General features: G+C 34.2%; 1 protein-coding gene across 2 annotated transcripts in view; it reads left to right on the top strand.

Moving 5' to 3' along the window:
• Positions 1-18,457, top strand: part of CEP120 (centrosomal protein 120) — a 37,064-nt gene extending 18,607 nt beyond the window's left edge. The window contains exons 17-21 of one of the 2 annotated variants that reach the window (XM_026794443.2): positions 1,176-1,337; positions 4,949-5,071; positions 6,473-6,571; positions 15,419-15,564; positions 16,246-18,457. In XM_026794443.2, coding sequence (XP_026650244.1) covers positions 1,176-1,337; positions 4,949-5,071; positions 6,473-6,571; positions 15,419-15,564; positions 16,246-16,486 — 771 coding nt within the window. In that variant the 3' untranslated portion in view covers positions 16,487-18,457. The remainder of the gene's footprint in view (positions 1-1,175; positions 1,338-4,948; positions 5,072-6,472; positions 6,572-15,418; positions 15,565-16,245) is intronic. The other variant, XM_014268119.3, reaches the window with a different exon arrangement.
• Positions 18,458-20,791: the final 2,334 nt, after the last annotated feature.

A 20,791-nucleotide genomic window follows, 5' to 3' on the forward strand; every position in this document is an offset into this window, starting at 1 on the left:
TTGCAGAGTTCCTACTTCTGTTTATTTTTTTCCAATAGTGACAGGGTGAAAGAGGATGCAGGAGAAACCAGTAACTACCACTGTACTAACACACCCAATCTGGCAAAGTGTGTGTCACTTCAGGGTTGCTAGTCATATGGAAAGAGAAAATAAACTGCCTGTTCTTGTATTTCAGAACAAACTCAAAATTACGTAGGTAAAATACTGTGGTGTTTTAGCTGTGCAAACAGCTAAACTTTCTTTCCTCTTTGTAACTCAGATTAATTTTTCTAGCCTACTCATGCCTTCTGTGCTTGTAACAAAATTGATAATTCCCAACACAGAAATTCACTGGCTGAGCCAGTGTTTTGTTCAGTACCCAGGCTGTCTGTACCTCAAGATGCAGTTTGTGCTGTAAATAATGTTTTGATGTCAGCATCTGTGCAACAAAATCTCGTGCTCACGTTTGGCCAAGTGCATTTCAGTCTTAGTAGAAGTAGTTATTTTGAATCTTATGTAGATTTTTCTAAAAACTTTCTCAAAGTTTAGTAAGATTCTGACCTGAGAGCTAGAGATGATAAAAATCAGTGGATTCAAAAAACATCTGGTCAAAATAATGTAGTGTTCAGTTAGCAAATTACAGTTTGAGAAACAGGACATGGGAGAAGTTTCTATTCAGCTAGCAGTCATCTGGGACAGTAGCATCTTTCTAGAAAGTTCAAACGTGTCAAGGATTGTTCTTCTGTTTTATCTTGATGAGAAATTATCTCAATATGCTCAGTTTGAACAGTGCAGTCTCACTGACCTAAAGACTTTTTGGCTGTAGCTGTGACTTTCACACTCTCTGCAGTGAATTGGAATATTTAGCTTTTCACATTGTAGTAGGAAGGTGGAAGTGAAACCTGCCTTGAGCAATCGTGTAGAATCATTTAGATTGTACAGAGGAGCTCCTGAGAGCTTTGTTTTTACAGTAGTAAAGCAAGAGTATATTTGTAGCCCAAATACAATAATTGGCAGATTGGTAGTTAAACTGAAATTCAATAAGAACATATATAATGAACAGTTGAACAATTTTATTGTTTAATTTCAAAAATTAATAACCATTTTTCTGTCATGAATAGCAGTAACAGTTGTAAGACTTTTCAAGTGAAGCTCTCACTCCTATGGATTAATGTAAATATGTGTCTCCTTTTAAGCTTCAAAGAGTAAAGAAGGAGCTGCAGGCAGAGCATGAACGAAATCTGCAGGTGCTTCAGGATTCTGTGCGTCGAGCCAGGGAGGAATGTGCACACCAGCTAGAGCTAGAAAGGTCAAAAATCAAACAACTGGAAGAAGACAAGCTTCGCTTACATCAGCAGGTATGGACACAATAAATGTAAACATTTTTCTAAGAATACCAAGTTCAGTAGTTGTTTGGAGGCAATTGTATTCGGGCAACTTTGTAACAAACATTTTATTTAAATTTGGGATTTCTGTGCTGAGATCCATCTGTGTCAGTCTTGCTCAGTTGTATGGCCAGTTTGCACTGTGGTGCTTGTGATTATTTTTTCAACGTTGAAAATAAAGTTTCATTTAAAAGCTTACGTTACATTAATAGCTAAAGAAATCAGTTATTGTCTTTGGCATTATGTCTCTGTCTGTTTTAAAAATAAATAGGTAAAAATGAAAGGTGTTAAACAGCAGTATCTTTTGTTCAAGTTCAATATATTATTGTAGTTCTGTGAGAAAAAGAATGACATTACATGAAGAGCCTGAACAGCAGTGTACATTTCAGTAACTTAATTATTGGTGATTAACATCTAAGTAGTTTGACCATGCAGTTAGTTTTATTCTTCTATTGCAAAAGACTATTTCAGTTATCCTTATTGGGACGGAAGGGGGAACTCTCTTGTTATTGCAGTCTTCTATTCTGAGAGTAGTACTTTCTAAACAGAAAATTTAGACCATGTTGTGTTGTCCTGTAAGCTAACTTTGGCACTAACAACAAGGATAGTCTAGACATTTTTTCTGACTGTTAAAGTAAACTGTAAAAGTTAGTACTTATTTTTTTTAGCTGTTATAGCATTAGACACATAATTTGTTATTAAGTAGATTAAATCTTACAAATGCCTAAGTGTTCTGAAAAGTATTTTGTTTATGTAGATTAATTACTTGCTTTGTTTTTTGTGTCTAATATGTGATAGTGATAATCCAATATTAACTTTCACTGTTCGAAAAACTGTATCAGCCAAAGCCATATTTTTGTACATAGGAAGAGTTCTAATAGATTTTGGTGAGTTTTTGAGTTCTGTAATAAATCCTGTTCTCAACATACATCTTTATTCGTTAGCATATGTCAACCACAGTACAGGGAACTTTTTAAAAATGTAGCTAATACAAAAATGTTGCTAACCTTGAAGATAGTTATTTTGACTATTCTACTTCAGAGCACTCACTGAATCGGGATGAAGAAACTGCAGAATGCAGTCCTATTCAAAGTGATAAGCGGATCATTTTTGCATTTTGTGTTGTTGGCAGCTGCCAGTAGCTCTTGTTCAAATGGCCAAATGCCACCAGCTAGTATTCCTAATTATTCATTCTTTCAGCTCCCACTGACCATGTTTAGCTTCAACAGGCCTTTTCTAAATAAAATAGAATCTAAATAAAGTAAAATCACAATCACTTTATTTTTCCTATTCAGAACAGACCAAAGACCACTTAGCTCAGTATTGTGGTGCAGCAATGGCTGGATTTAGATGATAAGAAAAAAGGTAGTGAGACTCTGAAAAAACTGCAGTTTTGGTATATCCAGCAATACCATTAAGGGGTATATGTACTCTTTGCCAGAATCAGTTTCAAACTCAGTAGCCATCAATGAAAGTTTTCTTCATGATCTCATATGATTCTTTTAAAAAACTATTTAGTATTGCAACATCCTATGGCAGTGAGTTCTGAAATTTAATTATGTCTTTTGTATTTAAAAACTTCTTTTTATTACTTTTAAGAACATTTCTTACTAATTATGAAGGCGCCTTTAGTGCCTGTGCAACATACTGTTCCTGATTACATAGGTGGCCGTTGTACTGTTTCTCTTCCAAACACAAACCCCACAGTGTTTTCTCTTGTTTTGTACTAAGGCCATTTTTTTCCGGAGCATCCTGGCTGTCTTCCTCTGTGCTGTTCCTGCTATGCTTCAATATGTGATGGTTGTTGCCACATATTGAGCATGAGACAGGCTTTTTTCTTTTGCTTTGTTGGGGGTGAGGCTTTATTTGCTTACTTTGGAGTTTCACTCTAGGGCCCTGCTCTTTGTAATTTGCACAAGCAGAAAGTTTCTGTTGCTACCAGATGAGTTTCTTCTTTTAAGACCTTTTTGGATGTGGAATTTTTTGTCTGTGTGACTTTTTTGGGTTTTTTACTGCATGTTAAATGTTCTGGTATAAGTAGTCTTATTCCATATCTTTTAAAGATATGGAATAATTTCCATAATTTCCACACTTAGACACTTAGAGATCTCTGGAATTCAACCTGTTTTGAGGTAAGCCCCACTATGTACAAGAGGAGATCTTGAAGCGTCCACCTTGAGGTTCATCTTTCTGAATAAGGAAGTTGTGCTTTATTTGTGGGATTTTTATAGTTTCTTCATGTCCATAGTTTTGAGTTCTCATAAGATACTCAATTTTTGAGTGTGTTTCCAGAACAAAACAAGAAATTAAATATTGTTTTAGAAGTTCCAGAGAGAGCTGATATTTCTAATAGCTAAAGAAATTGGTTATTGTCTTTGGCATTATGTCTCTGTCTGTTTTAAAAATAAATAGGTAAAAATGAAAGGTGTTAAACAGCAGTATCGTTTGTTAAGTTCAATAGGTTATTGTAGTTCTGTGTGAAAAAGAATGACAGCAAACTCTGTTTTTGTATCACTCCCTAGGAAATATCTTTGCTTTCTTATATCCATTCTGTAACAATTATAAATGCAAAAAGCAGAAATCTGGGAGAAAAATAAAGCTGACCCAATTAGAAGATCCAAAGAATTAAACTATTATTGTACTAGTAGAAATTGTTAGCTTTGAAACAGAAATGAGTTCTCTAAAGCATTTTCACCCAGTATTTAAACTGTGGGATAGAATTCATGTAAATACTTGCATTATCTAGTTGGACATAAATACAAGATTAGCACATGGGATCATTTTCTACTGTGGAATACTTCAGTTCCATCAGGTGTATTAAGGTATTTATAGTTGAGTAATAGCTAACAGAAGTAGAAAATCTCACAAAAAGTTCTTAGTATTTTTAATATACTATAAAAAATGCTGTTAAACATTTGACTTCATTACTTTCTCTGTAGCAAGTAATTGTGTATTGGCATAATTTTTCAAATTACCCATTGTATGTAAAAAGCAAAGCACTCTCTTTATAAAATTCTTCTTGAAACTGTGGAAATACACTGTGAGGGCAGAGGTACTCAGCATTAAGTCATTAGTCACTGAAGCCTTTCTACTTTAGGCTTTCTTCTAAATCATTTGGCTGTACAAATTATTAGTCGTTTCCTTTCGCAGACATTCCTAAAAAAGTTATGCTGTGAAATTGAGTAAGTAATAAAATTTCATATAATAGATAACACTGGCTTTCTTCAAAAGATGTGTAAATCTTAGTATTATGCTTTCTGTATTTCTTCTGCAAGTTGTTTTAGAAATGTGAACAAAAATGTGCATAAATCTTGATATTATGTTTATGAGGACAGACTTGTTTTTTTCTTTCCAGTACTGGGCAAAGATCCTTCTTAAAACTCTTCCTATTAAAACATTGCTGTGTGCCATCATCAAGAAATCATTAATTATGAATGTGTAACTTTCAGTGTCTGTTTTATATCAGATAATTGACAGTAAAATGTTGGTTCCAAGGACTAAGAGGTAACTTAAATTCTGTCATCTAATTATTTGTCTGTGAATGGGCTTTTCTGCTAACTTGCATTTTGGTTTCTTTAATGTAGCTTTTTGAAGCAGAAAATAAGCATAAGACTTTAGAGAAGGAGTTCCAGCAATACAAAGAACAGCAAAGTAGCAAACCAGAAATCCAGCTACAATCAGAAATAAATCTTCTCACTTTAGAAAAGGTATGTTGGATTTTTCTAGTACTTAAAAATTGTCGCAATGGTGTGTTCACTGATAAGAGGGATGTAGAACACGACTGTGTGAGGAAGTGTTAATTTTTCCATTTTGGTTTACTTTTTCCAGTAATTTCACCAGGGTTTAAATATTCAGACACAAATAACATCAGCAATTGCCTTATTTCTGTAGAGGAAGCAGTAATGTTAGCCTCCAACACAGGAAAAAACCAAACCTATATATTTGAATAATGATTTATGATGGAGTCTCTGAACATTCTGTTTAAAAAACTGAAGAAAGATGATTTTCTTGAGGATCAATTTAAACTGGTTTTCCATTATTTGCCTTTTCATAATTAAGTATTTCTGCAAAGAGGTTGTGTCATTTATCAATAAAATGGAATTGCTGTCATAAGTTGATTTGCTAGAAAGCCATATATTCCCACAGTAGAGAATTTAATTAAAACCACAGATATGGTCATTTAATGCTCAGAGTTATTATGAGATTTGAGTAAAATTGTTGGTGAAATAAGCTGAAAAAAAAAACGGCCAGGCTTCTTGGCACAAAATATAGTCACTAATGTGGCCTGTCTGTATTCAGTCTGTATGTTGCTCTGTGCTTTAATAACTTGTAATAATGCAAGCAACTGATGGAAAATATTTTTGTGCTTCTACAGACTTTTTAAGCTCTTACATTAAATATTTTTAGATTTTGTCTTTTTGTTAGATGAACTAAACAATTCGGTTCTTTAAGATCTTCACACACTTAATGAAAATAATTTTTTGTCAGATTCAAAAGAAGTACTTCCTCAGAGGTGTGAAAAATACTTAATTTTTAATTGTGCTTATAAGTATTTTCATTTGTCTTTTAATACAAAATCTTTTGCACAGATAAACAAATTATTTTTTTAGCAGTAAAAACTTTGAAAGATATATTTAGTTGGTAATATCATAGGTTCACACTACATGCAGAGATTTTAGAGAAAATAATGTAGGCCATATCTTCCATCAGCAAACTAAAAAAAAAAAATCTATGTACCTTTTTGAGTGGGGTTTATCCATCAGCATTTTCATTAAGTTAGTGTTTATAATCTTACTTTGAATCAAAAAAGGATGAGGGGATGGCTGATCTGAGAATCTTAAATTTAAGGTTGCATCAGTAGATTTAGTGCTAAAAACTAATCTTTTTCTTTGTATAGACGGCCGTCCAATAAAAATAAGGTTATATTTTAAACAAGAAAATGTTCTTGTGCCATAATATTTATGTTATAGTGTATAACAGCTTTAGATGATGTTGTATATTATGCTACATAAACACTTTTCTTAAACCAGACCCTTTGTATATATACATCTTTCAGTGATTGTTACTGCTGTTATTACTTCAGCTGATATGATTTTAATTGCTTTTAGGTTGAACTTGAAAGAAAGTTAGAGTCAGCTACCAAGTCAAAGCTTCACTACAAACAACAATGGACAAGGGCTTTGAAAGAACTTGCAAGGTTAAAACAGGTATGCAGGTTTTCATTGTTCATATGGGACAACCGAGTTATTGTCATGTTGGAAGCTGCTGGGATTACTGTTAACTACTGTTTTCATGTTATTAGTGTTTGTTTTTGCAAAGTAAAACTCTCAGCTGTGCTTTTAACCAAAATGAGAACAGCAAAACTAGCTTGTGTTTGACTTTGAACTCAGGAAAGACCAAGGCTCAGACCTGCAAAGAAGGCTGAACTATTTAAAAGCAGACGCGATTAGAAAAATAAAAGGTTTACTTTAATTCCAAATAATTCTGCATCAGCTCTTCCAGGAAAATATTTTGCTGCAATCCCAACCATCTCGGACAGTTACATAAGAACTGTTTTGTATTTTATTTGTATAATGAATGAAGGGTAAAGATGAGAAACAAATTTTCACTTTTAGAACTAAGGTTTAAGTTTTGATGAATGCATAAAATGAAGAAAACTTAACGTACACTGGATGTGAAATTTTTCTCTGCTTTTGGAAATTCTAACCTCATGCTAATGTAATATACTATTTTACTTCTAGGTTTTAACAGAGCTCTTATGTGTCTGTGGACATCTATATAGATACAGTTATATACTTTTGACTTGAAATTACTCTGTTTAAATGTGCAGTAGTAGCAGTTTCATCCTGATTGAATCTGTATTACATGTTCTGTTTTGTCATCATCTGTCTTTCATGAATTCCAGTAAATATTAGCTAAACTATGTGCATAAGAATGGCTAGCATTTCCATTGGCCCTGACAAACAAATTAGTAGATCATTAATCCCAATCCATTCATGAACAAACCTTGACATGAGCACAGACCTTTAGTATTCGCATTTAGTAAAAGGTTTTTATTGCCTGTATTCATACTTACTTCCAACTTGAAGGAACAGTGTTGGGTTTTCTTAAGGATTATGGTACCTGCTTCATTTCTACTGAGAGAATAATCAGGTTTTGGAGAATAAGAAGTTAAGCCTGTGTTCTTCTATTTTATAGTGCTTCTTTAGTCTGTATTTATGTTTGAAGAGAGTCAATGCACACCGCTATGATTTTTAGTTAGTAAGTCAAAACTAACCTTCATTTGCAGTCTTCAAATTGTACCTCTTTTGCTGAGTGATAAAAGGAGTCATATACAATTTGTGAAACATCTGTGCTTGAGAAGGGGATAGGAAGAATATAAACCTTATCCCTCTGATTAAGATTTCTTCAGCAGTCATGAAATATCCAGCCTGTTTTTTCTTGCATGTTTTAAAATTTCCCATAGATTAAAAGCAAAGATTGTCATTTGCCACACTAACACTCATGTGTATCACTATCAGGTTCTTGTTACAAATTTCATCACCAAAGACCTGGTGAACTGATTTCATTAATATGTGTTGATGGTTTCAACTGAACCTCTTGATGAAAGTCTGAACCATGAAATAAGTTGGCATGTGCAGTGGATTATGCTACCTAAAACTTCTACAGCAGAACAAACCCTTTCAAATGCAGTTTCTTGTGGTTTTTATACTCCCTGTGCTTCATCTATACTTAAAACCTTTATCAATAGACTAAGTGGCTTTAAAGAGCCAAATAAAAGTTGAAGCAAATCTGATTTAAAAAAAACTTGCTGTGTTTTAAATATAAATTTGGAAACTGTAGCTTAAGGAATTCTAGGTTTGCTTTAGTTCAGATGATTTGTGCAATTGTGCATAGTCTGACCAATTTCTTGTTTGAATTGGATTGGTACCATGTTAATTTTGTGTTGCCTCTGGTGAATAGCCACAGGGCTGTAATCTGTGCCAGTAATTTGTCACACCAAAGCTCTCTAGAGAACTACACAAAACATTTGTGTAGTGAGGATTAGACGCTGAAAGCCGTATCTTAGATTGTTAATAAATGTTAATGACAAAACCCAGCTGGTAAGTCTTGGAAATGAGATCTAATGCTTTGTGCCCATTGCCAAAAAAATGTTTAAACAGAGATTTCCATTACTTAAAGGTGACCTGGTGCAGTCAATTTGTGAATTAAAGAAGCATAATCTACAAGCTAAGCATTTAGTAAAATGCTCTTCTGATTTGCAACCATAAAAGTCAATGTTTCCTTAATTATAAAGTTTTCTTTTACTTTGGAACTAGTTTAGCACACATCTGGGATAGTTTTGTATTTTGCAGAATATAAGAGACACTGCACATAACTTAAAGTATGATATGTTAATAGAATATGATCTAAGTTTCTCCATGGGACTTCGAATGCTAAACACAGTGCCAGTTTTATTGAAGTACAAAGGCACACATACATCATATTTACCTGTACTTAGAGAATACAGAAGTTAGTTAAATTTAAATTAGTTTGTAAAATTGAGTGACAATAGACTTCACCCAGCTTACTTATCTTTTCTCTTTTACTCAGTAGAAGTCTGTATTCATGCTTCATTTGTTATAGCCCTGTTCAACTTTTAGGGAGACAAAAATGTCATCAAATTAACTACATAATCTGTGCACCCAGGTAAATGTTAACATTTCTGGAGATTTCAAAAACTCTTTCAATGTTTGGTGATTGGGTGACCTAAGTACTACACAAATGAGATTTCCTATTTTTTTTTTTAGGTGAACATTATTTCTCAGAGGAATCATCACTATTTACATGAAATTGCATCCATGTTTACACAGAACTTAGATATCAAATTTAGTACCTGTCTGGGTGTAAGAAACATTTTATCAAGACAAGAATGAAAATTGGCAGAAATGTCATTTTCAGAAGTTGATTATCTCAGTTAGATTTACTCTAAATTGCCAAAATCTCAAAATGTGCATGCATCCACTGTTCCAGAAGAAGTATTTTTATAAGTTTTCTAATGTGTTTGTCCTACAGACCTGTTAGAACCAGGACTGAGGTATTTGTTTAAAACAGCATAGACCATATTAGCTGGCTGACAATTCATTCTGTCTTGTCCAGTATCTTGCTTATCCACTCAGTAATTAATTTGATTAATTTATAAGTAATTTAGCCAAGGTTAGGATGTAAATCTTCGGTAAAAAAAATAAAAAGGCACACACACACAAAAAAACCCCACAGTTGAAAGTCTAAATCTTGGTTAAAAACTGTGTCTTGAAACCATCCAGGCCCTCCTACTGACTTGTCAGCTCTGGGTTATTTTCAGAAAACTTTACTTGAGTTCCTTAGCTTCAATCGTAAGTTTTTCCCACAGACTTGCATGGTATGTATGAGTGGGAGAGTGAATAGTGGCTGCTATTTAGCCATTGTTTAGTCTAGTGTATGTATGTTTACATCTCCCTTTTGGATTTATAGGCAGCTATGGCAAAATAAAGATTGTGCTTCCTTGATTGAAGATCCTCTTAACTAAAGCACCTGGTGGCATACAGGGATTCTTTAATGATCTGATTATAATTCAAATTTTGATGGTTTTTTATTATCAGTAATTTTTGTTAAATGCTGATATTTCTGTAGTATCATAAGTTTCAAAACGTAATTGAGATTTCCACCATACAAGATTTTAAAACAGTATTGCATTCCTCAAGCACTACATTAGAGATGAAAACTGGTGAAGAAAATTAGTAAAACCTTCAAGTATGTTATCTGATAACTAGAATGCAGACTTGTTTGGTATGGATTTATTTTGTTTGTGGAGGAAAATGGAAAAATGTGAAATTAATAAGGAATATTGTTGATAAGTATAATTTAAGGAGATGGGTGAGGAGCTGAAGAAAAAGGAACAAGAGGAGTAGGAGGATTAGAAATGCTGAGAAAGTAGTGCAGGAGAAGGTGACTACACCAACTAATACATATTACGGAGATAATTCTTGGTGTTCTTACATATGATATTCTTGATTAATCTCTTGCTGCCTTACTGTGGGATAATGGCTGATGATTGGGTGATGGTGTAAGTATAATATATTTCCAAGTGTTCTGAGTTTCTGGTGGGTTTTCTATTCTGTTCATAAAGTTGCCTTTAGTGTCTAGCAGCTGATGATTCTGGAGTGTTCCCTTAGGTACAATTTAAAAATACAAAAGGTTAGGAACAAAAATAGTAGTACTTCTTATTGAGATTTGAAATAGCCTGACTGTATAGAATAAGCAGTTGGGAAGAAATCTGAAATATTCCTTATTTTAGGATATATTATAGGAGTGAAATTTGGAAAGTTAGCCAGAAAGTCTTGACTGAGAGTTTTCAGCATGCAGCATGTATGCACTTGTGTGCACTGAAGTACACTTGAAGAATACCGAGTATTCAACAATAACTCAATTTTTCAGTATACACAGAATAAAATGAAAATTGTTGTTTCAACAAAGGGATTTAGAAATGTTGGACTTAATTTTATGCATATAGTAAATGTGCAGAAGTGTTTTATTAATTGAATTTTTGCTTTGAAACATCTCACAATAAATTCTGCTATTTTTCAAGTCCTGCCATACAGTAGAGCTCTGTTCCTTCCCTATTTAAAAAAGAAGAATGCTTGTTGCTCAGTGGTTTTTTACATTGTCATGGAAAAAGTGGATTTAATACCTGAGTATTAAAGATAAAGTGACACCAGTTTCATCACTGATATGTGTAAAAAATCCTTCCTTCTCTCTCACTATAACAAGATACAGTCTTTTTATGGTCTCCCAATAGATCATAACAGAATTGTATATAAATTAATTTAAAGTGAGCATGCCTCCCTTCTTATCAAACTGTTGTAAATCCTTTGCCATCTTCTTGTATTGATGGATTATTAGGAAATGGGCTTCTCGTGCTCTGCTAAGAATGGTATACATAGAACAAGTTTTCTGTTATGCACCCTACAAATTGTTATGACAGACTTTTTAAAGGAGTCAAAGACTAATGTTGGGAAAGACATTTGAAAAGCACAGAATATGAAGTGTGTAATGTAAATTACACACAGGATCAATCATGAAAGAATCCCTTCTCACTTGTTTTAGTGTCTGTTTTCCAAGCTGGACTGTCATGAACTGAATGGTAGGAAAATCTTGCTACAGAAAATGTTGATTTTTAGATTTTTAATTTAATATGTTTGGGCTTAAATGTTGCTATTCATGGCCATAACATGGCACATCTCTAAAATTCTTGACTTTCAGTGACTTCAATTAATCTGGACTTTTTCCCTTTACACGCCAAATAACTAAGTGCCAAATATTTGCCATATTTACATCACAATTTTATTAGTAATCAAATTAGATATGAAATCACATTTATCTGAAAGGAATTCCTACCCAATATTAGCTTGGAGACAAAATGTACTGATAAAGGTGTTTCTCTCCTTTATTGAGTAAAAAAGAATTTAGCACGCACTATATTTAATCTTGCTTCCCTACAAATCTAGGACCATTATCCCTAGCAAAGAGTATACTCACTAGTGATGCTGGTTTTGGTTGATTTTGTGTTTGTTGGGTTTTTTGATAGAATTTTTCTCCAGAGAAAAATATCAAAAGGAACAGGAACTGAACAAATGATTCTGCAGAAAAGGCTCACTTTTCCTTCCTCTCTCCTTGGCTTCTTCATTATGCTCTGTTGTCTCTTTCTTGGTTTAATTAAACATTATTAAAGATATTTATTTAAAAGTTATGTTTCTCAAATGAATTTGTTCAGTGAGGGCATAAAGGACCAATATTTTAAATAATGCTCTGATGAATATGAAAGCATTGGGAGTAGTGTGTCCTCTTTGTGGTCTGATAGAGACAGTTTAAAATAGACATTGTTCTATTAACATTAAGAATATGTACTTCGTCTATATACCACTTCTTTAAGCTAGTCTAAAATGCGTTTTTTGCTCTCAGGTTGCCATTGTGAGCATGTTGCTGGGCAGCAGAAACGTATAGATCATTGAACTTCCCTGCCTCAAATAGTAGCACATCAGGATGTCATGAAACCTGTGGTCCCACAGGCTGCTGCAGTTATGCTTTTCTTCTGCAGTGCAGGTGGAAGAGCACTTTCAAAATTTTCCCTCATAGATCAGAGTAATATACTTCACAAACTGAAGGACTGGATTAGAAGGCTCCTACTCAGTGTAGTCACAGCATTGTGATGGTTTGTGTTTATGTGAAAGCATTGCTGTCCTAGTAACAAGTGCTACTCTGTTTTGCATCACTTTTCTAGTATTTTGGTTTTGGTCAATTTTTGCACAATGTACCTTCAAAATTAATTTTCTCACAGAATTATAGAGATACACCAATTTTACAGACTTGGAGTAATACCCACTCTCTGCCTCTTGCATCAAATACTTCAACAGTACTGCTTTATATGTAGGGATTTTTTTTTTCAAGCACATATATCTATCTTATTTCAAAACTTTCTGTGGTCAAGAAGCTCCTTGTGTGCTCAAGCATATTGCTTAAGTGATTAACTTCCATTCTTTCAACAACTTGAATTATGTCTCTAGTTTGAGGCATGCCTAATTTCAAGTTTCAGCCATACTTTTCATTGGGTGAGAAAGACCCAGCTAGCTGAAAGGATATGAAATGTCAGTCTGGTCCGTACAGAGGCCTGCAGTAGGTGCACGAGATCTAGAAAAGCAGCTTGGATAACTCAATAGCCTCCAGCAGCCCTCAGTCAGTTAAGTACATTGTGAGCCAGCAGGTGCATTCCGGCTATTGTCTTTAATGGACTTAAGTGAATGTATTCTTTATTTATCTGTTTCCTTTTCAAACTGCTTCCTTTTCATTTTTAACTCCATAGTATCCCACTCTTTACACATCCACTTTTTCCCTGCTGAATTTCATTGTAACAGAAGCAAACTTCCATAGTGATTTCCTCATTAATGAATATGTTGAAGGGTAGATTCTTGTGGAATTCCACTTTGGCCTTTTTGCTGTTGTGGAGATGATCAATTGCTGTTCTTTCTCTGGTGTTGTAAACCCTGAGTCAGCTGAGAGGGCTTTTTGCTGTGACTGCTTAGTTGTGTGTTTGGTAGCAGGTTTCTTTAGTGTGGTGTTTGGTTGGGTTTTTTAAGACTGGTGGGAAGAGTGACTTTTATAGAAAAGCTAGATTAATTCTTCCTGGTATACCCCTATGACCTGTTAGGTTTGGGTTTAGTTATGGTTTCAACCAGTTTGGCCGCTATGGAAGTTAAGTTCTGCTGGTACTTTCTGGATATTTCTAAGGCCTCTATTTAAATAAAGAATAAAATAAAAAATGGAAAAATAGTTATTCCTGTGGTGTAAACACCAGTGTTGGTGATGGATTAAGACTATCCTCCAGTCAGTGTCACAACTTTTTGTTTAGATTTCCTTATAACTCTTGAAAATTTTAAAAACCAGCAGTCTGTAGTAACCTGTTCCTTGTTTAATCTACAAATGCATATATATACTGTATGTATTTGTGGATTATTCTCAGCCCAAGGCAGAATAGGTTTTGTTACAGCATTCTTCAACCCTTTCTCACATAAAAAAGGATCTCTCTCACATGGGAATATCCTCCTGCAATGAATTCTTGATGGAGAAGGAAGGACTATGGCCTTATCTTCACCAAGTGCTTTTTCTATGCTTCAGTCATCTATCAGCTGCAGACTCTGGCAGGATTCCTGCTTCTGGTTTTTTATTAGTATGTATCTCTTTAGCAAGATGTTCTTCAAGATTTATAACCTGTCTCACTGAAGTTTTAACATTTTATTTGGCTGGCTGGTGTATTGAATTTAGTATAAAAACTAAGTTTTTACATTCTTTAGGGTTGATTTCTTGTTGAGTACTTCTCTGTTGTGTTGTCTAGTCACATTAACAGTTGAAGCCATTTTTAATACCAATTCCTTTTGAAATTCAGATCTTCTTGCCCACTATTGATCATCAGCAGGGAGTGTTTAAAATGCTGGCAGCTGGAATTCAGGAAACTACCTTATTAAAAATCTTTCAAATAATATGAGGTTGACTGTGGAAATAATGTGCTTACACATATCAAGCAAAGAAATCACCTTTTCTTAACCTGCATAATAAATATAATATGGATTATATTAATAATGAAACACTCCAGATGAAAGCAATGTCAGAATTGCAAAGATAAACTTGCACTTCACAATATGCCTAGATCCAGGATGTTTGTGTCACTCCCATCTTATTTTGTAACTGCCAGAGGTCTTCTGTCTTATTCTGGGTGTAAGACTGACTGCACAGTTAGTGCACAAGGTCATATGGAAAATGACAGGGAGAAAAAATAATGAAGAGAGGACCATGTTTACTAAACCACTTTAATGTCATGAAGTGGATTCAAGCCTTCGTTTTTTTAGTATCTGAATAGAGCTTAAAAATTAGAGCCAAGCAAACTTTTAGAATGGATAGACTGATTTCATTAAAACCACAAAGTAAGTTACCTAACATTTGACACGGTACTATACAATTGCGAAAGGACCCCTTGCCAGAAATTTGTCTCCAAGGCTTATTTTTTAACCACAAGTTGTAATTTCAAAAAGCAGTTCTTAAAGCTTTGATACTAGTCACTATGGGGCTGATGATGGAAGTTTCCTGCAGCTATTTAGCTTTTATTTTCTAAAAAAAAATTTCATATACCATATAGTGAAGGAACAAATCTCAGTAGCTTGAGCAGTTCCAGAAGTGCAAGTTTTGTGTCTACCAACTTAAGCTAGAGTTAGTAAGAGAATTTGTTAATAGTTTTGCTGTTATGTTAATGGGCAGATATCTCTAGGCTGCAGTTGATCCAACCTGGACAGGTTTACTGTGATGATGATAGTCAGTGGTCTTACTGCATTATAGATATCATTAACTAAGATGTTTTGTTAACTCCTACATTTCTAAAACTCCTGGAGATGTAAATGACTTCATTCCTAAAGTTCTGCTCTATAATTAGCACTTTTAGATGTAATGGTGTAGTCAACTGAGTTATATCTTCACCCTTTCCCGTACAGCGTGAACAAGAGAATGCAATGGCTCACCTTAAAAAGCAGCAACAAGAGCTCGAGCACATGAGGTTGCGCTATTTGGCAGCAGAAGAAAAAGAGCTGGGGAAAACAGACCGTCAAGAGCTGGAGGATATCAGAAATGAACTTAACAGGTATAAGAAGTATTTATAAGATTCCTCCCCGACTGTTGCCTTTCCTTCTATTTCCTTGCTGTGAGTCTCAAAACAGGAGAAGATTCAGTTAAATCAAGATTATAATTTGCTGTCAGTTCAGTGAAAGAACATGGTTTAGTGTCCCTTAGGTAAAGATTGCATATTTGTAAAATGCAACACTACAGCAGTGTAGAAAAATCCATGTTTAACACCATGTAGTTTATTTTTTGTTAAGGTCACAGATGCACAGCACCAAGCTTTTTGTCTGTTTTAAATCATAAGTTCTAAGCATAGCTGCTGTGTTAAGAAAAGAACAAGTCTTATTTTATTCTGATTTTGAATACATAAAATTTTAAATTTATCTAATGTTGTGCTCCAAAAGCTGTCTTGCACTAGTTTTGTATGTTGAACCCTTTTAATTTGAGTACAGATTACATTACCAAGCAGAAACCTTGATAGCAAGTATAGTTACATATGCACATACAGAAGCTTTTGTTAATTTTTAAGTATTACATTTCTTTTTAGTTGTAGTTATTTTTCCCAGAGATAGAATAATTTTTTTGCCTTCCACAGATTTCTTTGTTTTACTTTGTAGTTCAGTAGATTAACTAAAGACTAAATACAAAGATAATCAAAATGAGGATTAATATTCTCTAATTATTTCTGTTTTATCTATATCAGGCTAAAACAACAAGAAGAGGAGAGAAAGAAATTGCAGGATGCTAGAGATAATTCTTCTGGCAGAGTGGATAGTCTTCATTGTAGAAAAATAAATGAGAATACAGATGATTACCTCTCTCGTCTGATAGAGGAGAGGGATACCCTACTGAGGACAGGAGTCTATAATCATGAAGACCATATTGTAAGTGAACTTGATCGTCAAATCAGAGAAGCTATTGCAAAAAGGAACATCACTATTTAAAAGCATGCAAAAAGTTTTAGAAGGAGCCAAAATCTGAATAGAATGACTTTTATAAGCCTATAGTACTTTGTGAAATATGTAACATCGTGCTTTGTTTTGCACATTATGGTCAGCTCTCTTTGAAGTCAATGTAAATACTTGCAACATGTCAAGTTAAGCACAGCTGTAAGTTTTATGGGGGCAATGACTGTTTGTTAATGTTTTTATACTCATATGTATATATATAATTGTGTGTGTGTAAATATATTTATCTTGTATACCCTCTTCTTAAATATTTCCTACCTCTTTTTGGATCACCCTGATTAGGTCTATTTGTAATATTTTTAATACTAATTCTAAGAGGTTTTTAGTCCATGTTGTTATGATTTCATTCAATTTTTAAAAATATCTCTTCAGCTATACTAGGGCAAAATGACGTCAGCTGTTTTCTCTGACGAAACTCTTAATTCTGAACTGAACTGAAGCACTGACTGAGTGTTAGTTCTTTACTAAATGACAAATAATAAACTTTTGCTTCTCTGACTGCAGCTGACATAACTAAGGTATGTAATAAATAAGAGACAAGATTTTGAGTGTGAGGGGGAAAAATCAAACCTTAAGAGACTGAAGCTGAATCAGTCATTAAGGAGCCTGATTGCCCAGGGTTGCCCTAGCAGTTTTGCACATGTCTGGTAAGGCTATACACCCAGGAGGGTGAAGAGCTTATTCAGAAGTATACATGCATTCTTATATCAGTCCCTAATGAGGGAAGATACCTGAAGCCACAATTCTGAGCACGAACATAAAACAAGATCTTCTCTAAGATGTTTTCTTTAATCAGGATGTAACCACTTTCAAGTTATGAAATATGTGTTTCAAAACATGTTAACTCATTACCACTTAAATTGTATGTAAAGTTTTTGTTTGATTGTGGAAGTACAAACAGCATGCAAGGGAGAAATCCATAATTAATGTTAGTTTGTCCATAATCATAATTGAAAAACTTTTGTTTTCCAGTTTTCATTCCATTTCTGTTAGTTTTGTGTGGATCTACCTAGTAACAGTCACTTACAACACTGTCCATTCAATAAGCATTCTTCTCTGTCCTGTAGGCACAACTGTTTCCATTTGAATGTCAAGTGCAAAAACCATCTTATGATTAGAATGAACAAAGATACCAATGGAAAAAATAGTGGTTTAGGTTTTTTGCATAAACTCAGTGAACTTTCATGGAGAGGCTTGTATACATGCAACCTTCCTGTTTTGTGTGGCATTAATTAAAAAGTGGGAGGAGGGGTATTTGTATCTGGGTTTAGCTCTCCATGCATTGTTTGTCCTCCTCCTTACTATGAGTGTAGGTCCTGCTAAATGAACTATTCATTTAGATTCCTTAGAAAAGTTATAAACAAGCTGTATAAACATTGAGATCATATTCCCTGAGGAATACTTGAATACTTATCAATACCAAACTTCGTAAGAAATGCTGTTGTAAATGTATTTTTCTAAGTAGTGTGCTTGGAGATGCCTCTCCACTAGCAAAGAAGAGACCACCCTCTGAAGTCCCATGGAAATCCATGAAATGCAATTTCTCAATACTTTTTATGTTGTGCAGTGTGATATCACTGATGCAGGGTTATATGCAATTATTATAAATGATGCAGTTGGCTTCTATCTTGACAGGAAAACTTGTTCATGGCTTTTTTTCTTCAAATGCTTGCTCACTTGTGTAATTTCTTCTCTAGACACTGGAGGGTGCCTGAGACTTAAATATTGCAAAGACAGTGTTGACTAAATTTTCATTACTGGTTGCTTTTTGAAGTGGTGTTTTATGACTTTTCAGGTGTATTATTTTATGAAATAAAATTAAATTAAAATATTAAAGACTTTGCATTGATCTTTTAACTATGAATTTGAGCAAATTTTGTTTACTATTTTCAGTCATATGACAGTCTTTAGTGCTTGAATCTGTAAAATAATAAACTTGTTAATGAAAGTTAATTGTCACTTTTCTATTTTTTTAATAATTAATTTTTAAATTGAATCTCTTCTGTGGCATGCAAAAAAATTACAATCATGTTGCTTTATGGTTTAAAAAGAAACCTGGGTTTTTGTTCTTGCAAATCAAAGTGCTGGGTAAAATGAAACATGGAATGCTTGTTTTTAAAAACGTTTATAAGCTTCTTCATTTAAGCTATTTTGGGTCCATTTAGCCACTTGAAAGATCACAGCTTACAAGGTGCAAAGCATAAATTTTGTGATTATTAAAACAACTTACATAGACTATATTTTGTTTTATAATAATTACTCTTAGTGTTCATTGTTTGTATTAGAATGAGGAAATTATGAATAATCTAAGCTGCATGTTTTAATTTAATTTTTTCCAGCACAATTTGTCTCTGCTTCAGCCTGAACTAGTCCAGAAGCAAAATTATATGTTTGTAGTAGATATGTATAGCAGACATGAGCTCATTATTACTGTCTTTCAAAGAAAATTATGTTGAGTTCCATTTGCCTTTTTGTTACCTCAAAGCCATTTTAGAGCTTAGAGTTACTCAGTGGAAACACCAAATACCACTTATTAAAATCAGAAATGTCTCAAAATTTGTATCTTAATCTCTCTTTATTGCATGAGATATGCCGTTTCAAACAGATGCATGGAATAAGAAGCCCATTTTAATTACCCAATAAGTAAAGGCTGTTGGAAGTGAGACTTGTGTTTACAGGTTCAGTCTTGGTTCCATAGCCCCGAGAAAATGTGGTGGGAAGAGAACCAACTGCTAGACCCTCCTGGAATTCTGGCAAAGTGCTATTGATTTTATTGCACCCAGGTTTCACTAGGGAAGCTGAAGGAATTATTTAAAACCATGTACCCTTGCTGATATGTTTCTGTGAACCCAGATGGCAGGGGTCTCAGTTCTGTGTCTGATCAGTTCCAGCTTCATCTGCCTTAGGATTTGAGCCCAGAACTTGGAGTTGACCTTGCATAAGGAAACTTTGATTATCGCCTGTACTTGTACAGTCTAGTCTAGCAAAAGCACTGGTCCACTTTGAAATTAGGGCATTTAGAAGCACTGTTGTTTTTCCATTATGATCTTCAGGTAGATGATCCCTCCCTGTGTCTTTATGTGGTAATTTTTCTTCCAGTGGTGAGGACTTGCTGTTGCCTCAAATTACTTACTACAGGTTTAAATGTAGGGCTGGAAGCCTGGATCTAGTGTTTGATTGATATGGAGCATTTGCTAAGTCTGGAAATCTTTCAAACAAATAGATCTTTTTCCCCTGCTGATTGTTTCACAGAAAAATTGGGTCTAAATTCTTATTTGCATAATAAAGCAGTGGAATGTTTATACATATATCTGCGAAAAGAATGTCCAATTATTTAGAAATTGTGCAGTTCTGCTTTGAATCTGAATTATTTAAGTGTATAGTTACATTAATGATCTTTATAGTATTTTTTTATTTTGGAGTGAATATCTAAGCACTGTTTCTATAATATTTCAGCAGTGATCCAACACTTCTAACACTAATACGCTTTCTGAATTGCTGTTGTGGAAAAGAAACATTGTTATATCTGGCACTGAGCTTTCAAGTATTCAGTCTGCAGTTCTCCTTCATTGCAGTTCAAATGCTTCTCCCTTCCATCCACTGAGATAAACCTTAATGCACAGCTAAAAACAGAAGGCCTTTATCATATCTTCTAAGTGCTACTGGAGTATTTATACCGGTTATTACATATTTACACAATTATTTATTTTGCTACTACTGTGCCTAAATGATCATGACCTGTGTCAAGGCTTGGATGGGAAGCACTAGCCTCACTATTGTTAAAGACAGAGCTGTAGAAAGGCGGCTGCATGCTTAGATCTCATTTCATTTGTTTCTCCAGGGGGTTGTATTAGTAGTGTTTTCATTAGAAATGTTTTTACAGATGTCGGCTATCCAGATATGAAGTCCCTGTAGTGGAGAAGCAGTCAGGAGTTTGGCATTCAGAACAGAAAGGGGAAAAAAGTCATCTTTGAGAGACTAATTTATAGAAAAATAATTTACTGACTTTCTGATATAAATGTACAGTAACCCCATGGCAGCTTTAATGCAGAGTAATTGAATTCTTGCAAGTATGGTTATTTTCTATTCTGAACTTGAAAAAATGCTACAGCCTGTCGTTCCCCAGCACTGAAGACTAAAATAGTCCCCATTAAAAATGCTGCTGGAAAAGTGATGTCCCTTGCTTTGTAGTCCAGTACTCTTTTTTCCGAGTGTAAAACTTGTGGTAGTTTGACAACATTTTAAAAATTTATGTATTACTACAAAAAGTTTTGTTCTGAC

The sequence above is a fragment of the Zonotrichia albicollis genome, chromosome Z (assembly GCF_047830755.1).
Source record: "Zonotrichia albicollis isolate bZonAlb1 chromosome Z, bZonAlb1.hap1, whole genome shotgun sequence".
Classification (NCBI taxonomy): domain Eukaryota; kingdom Metazoa; phylum Chordata; class Aves; order Passeriformes; family Passerellidae; genus Zonotrichia; species Zonotrichia albicollis.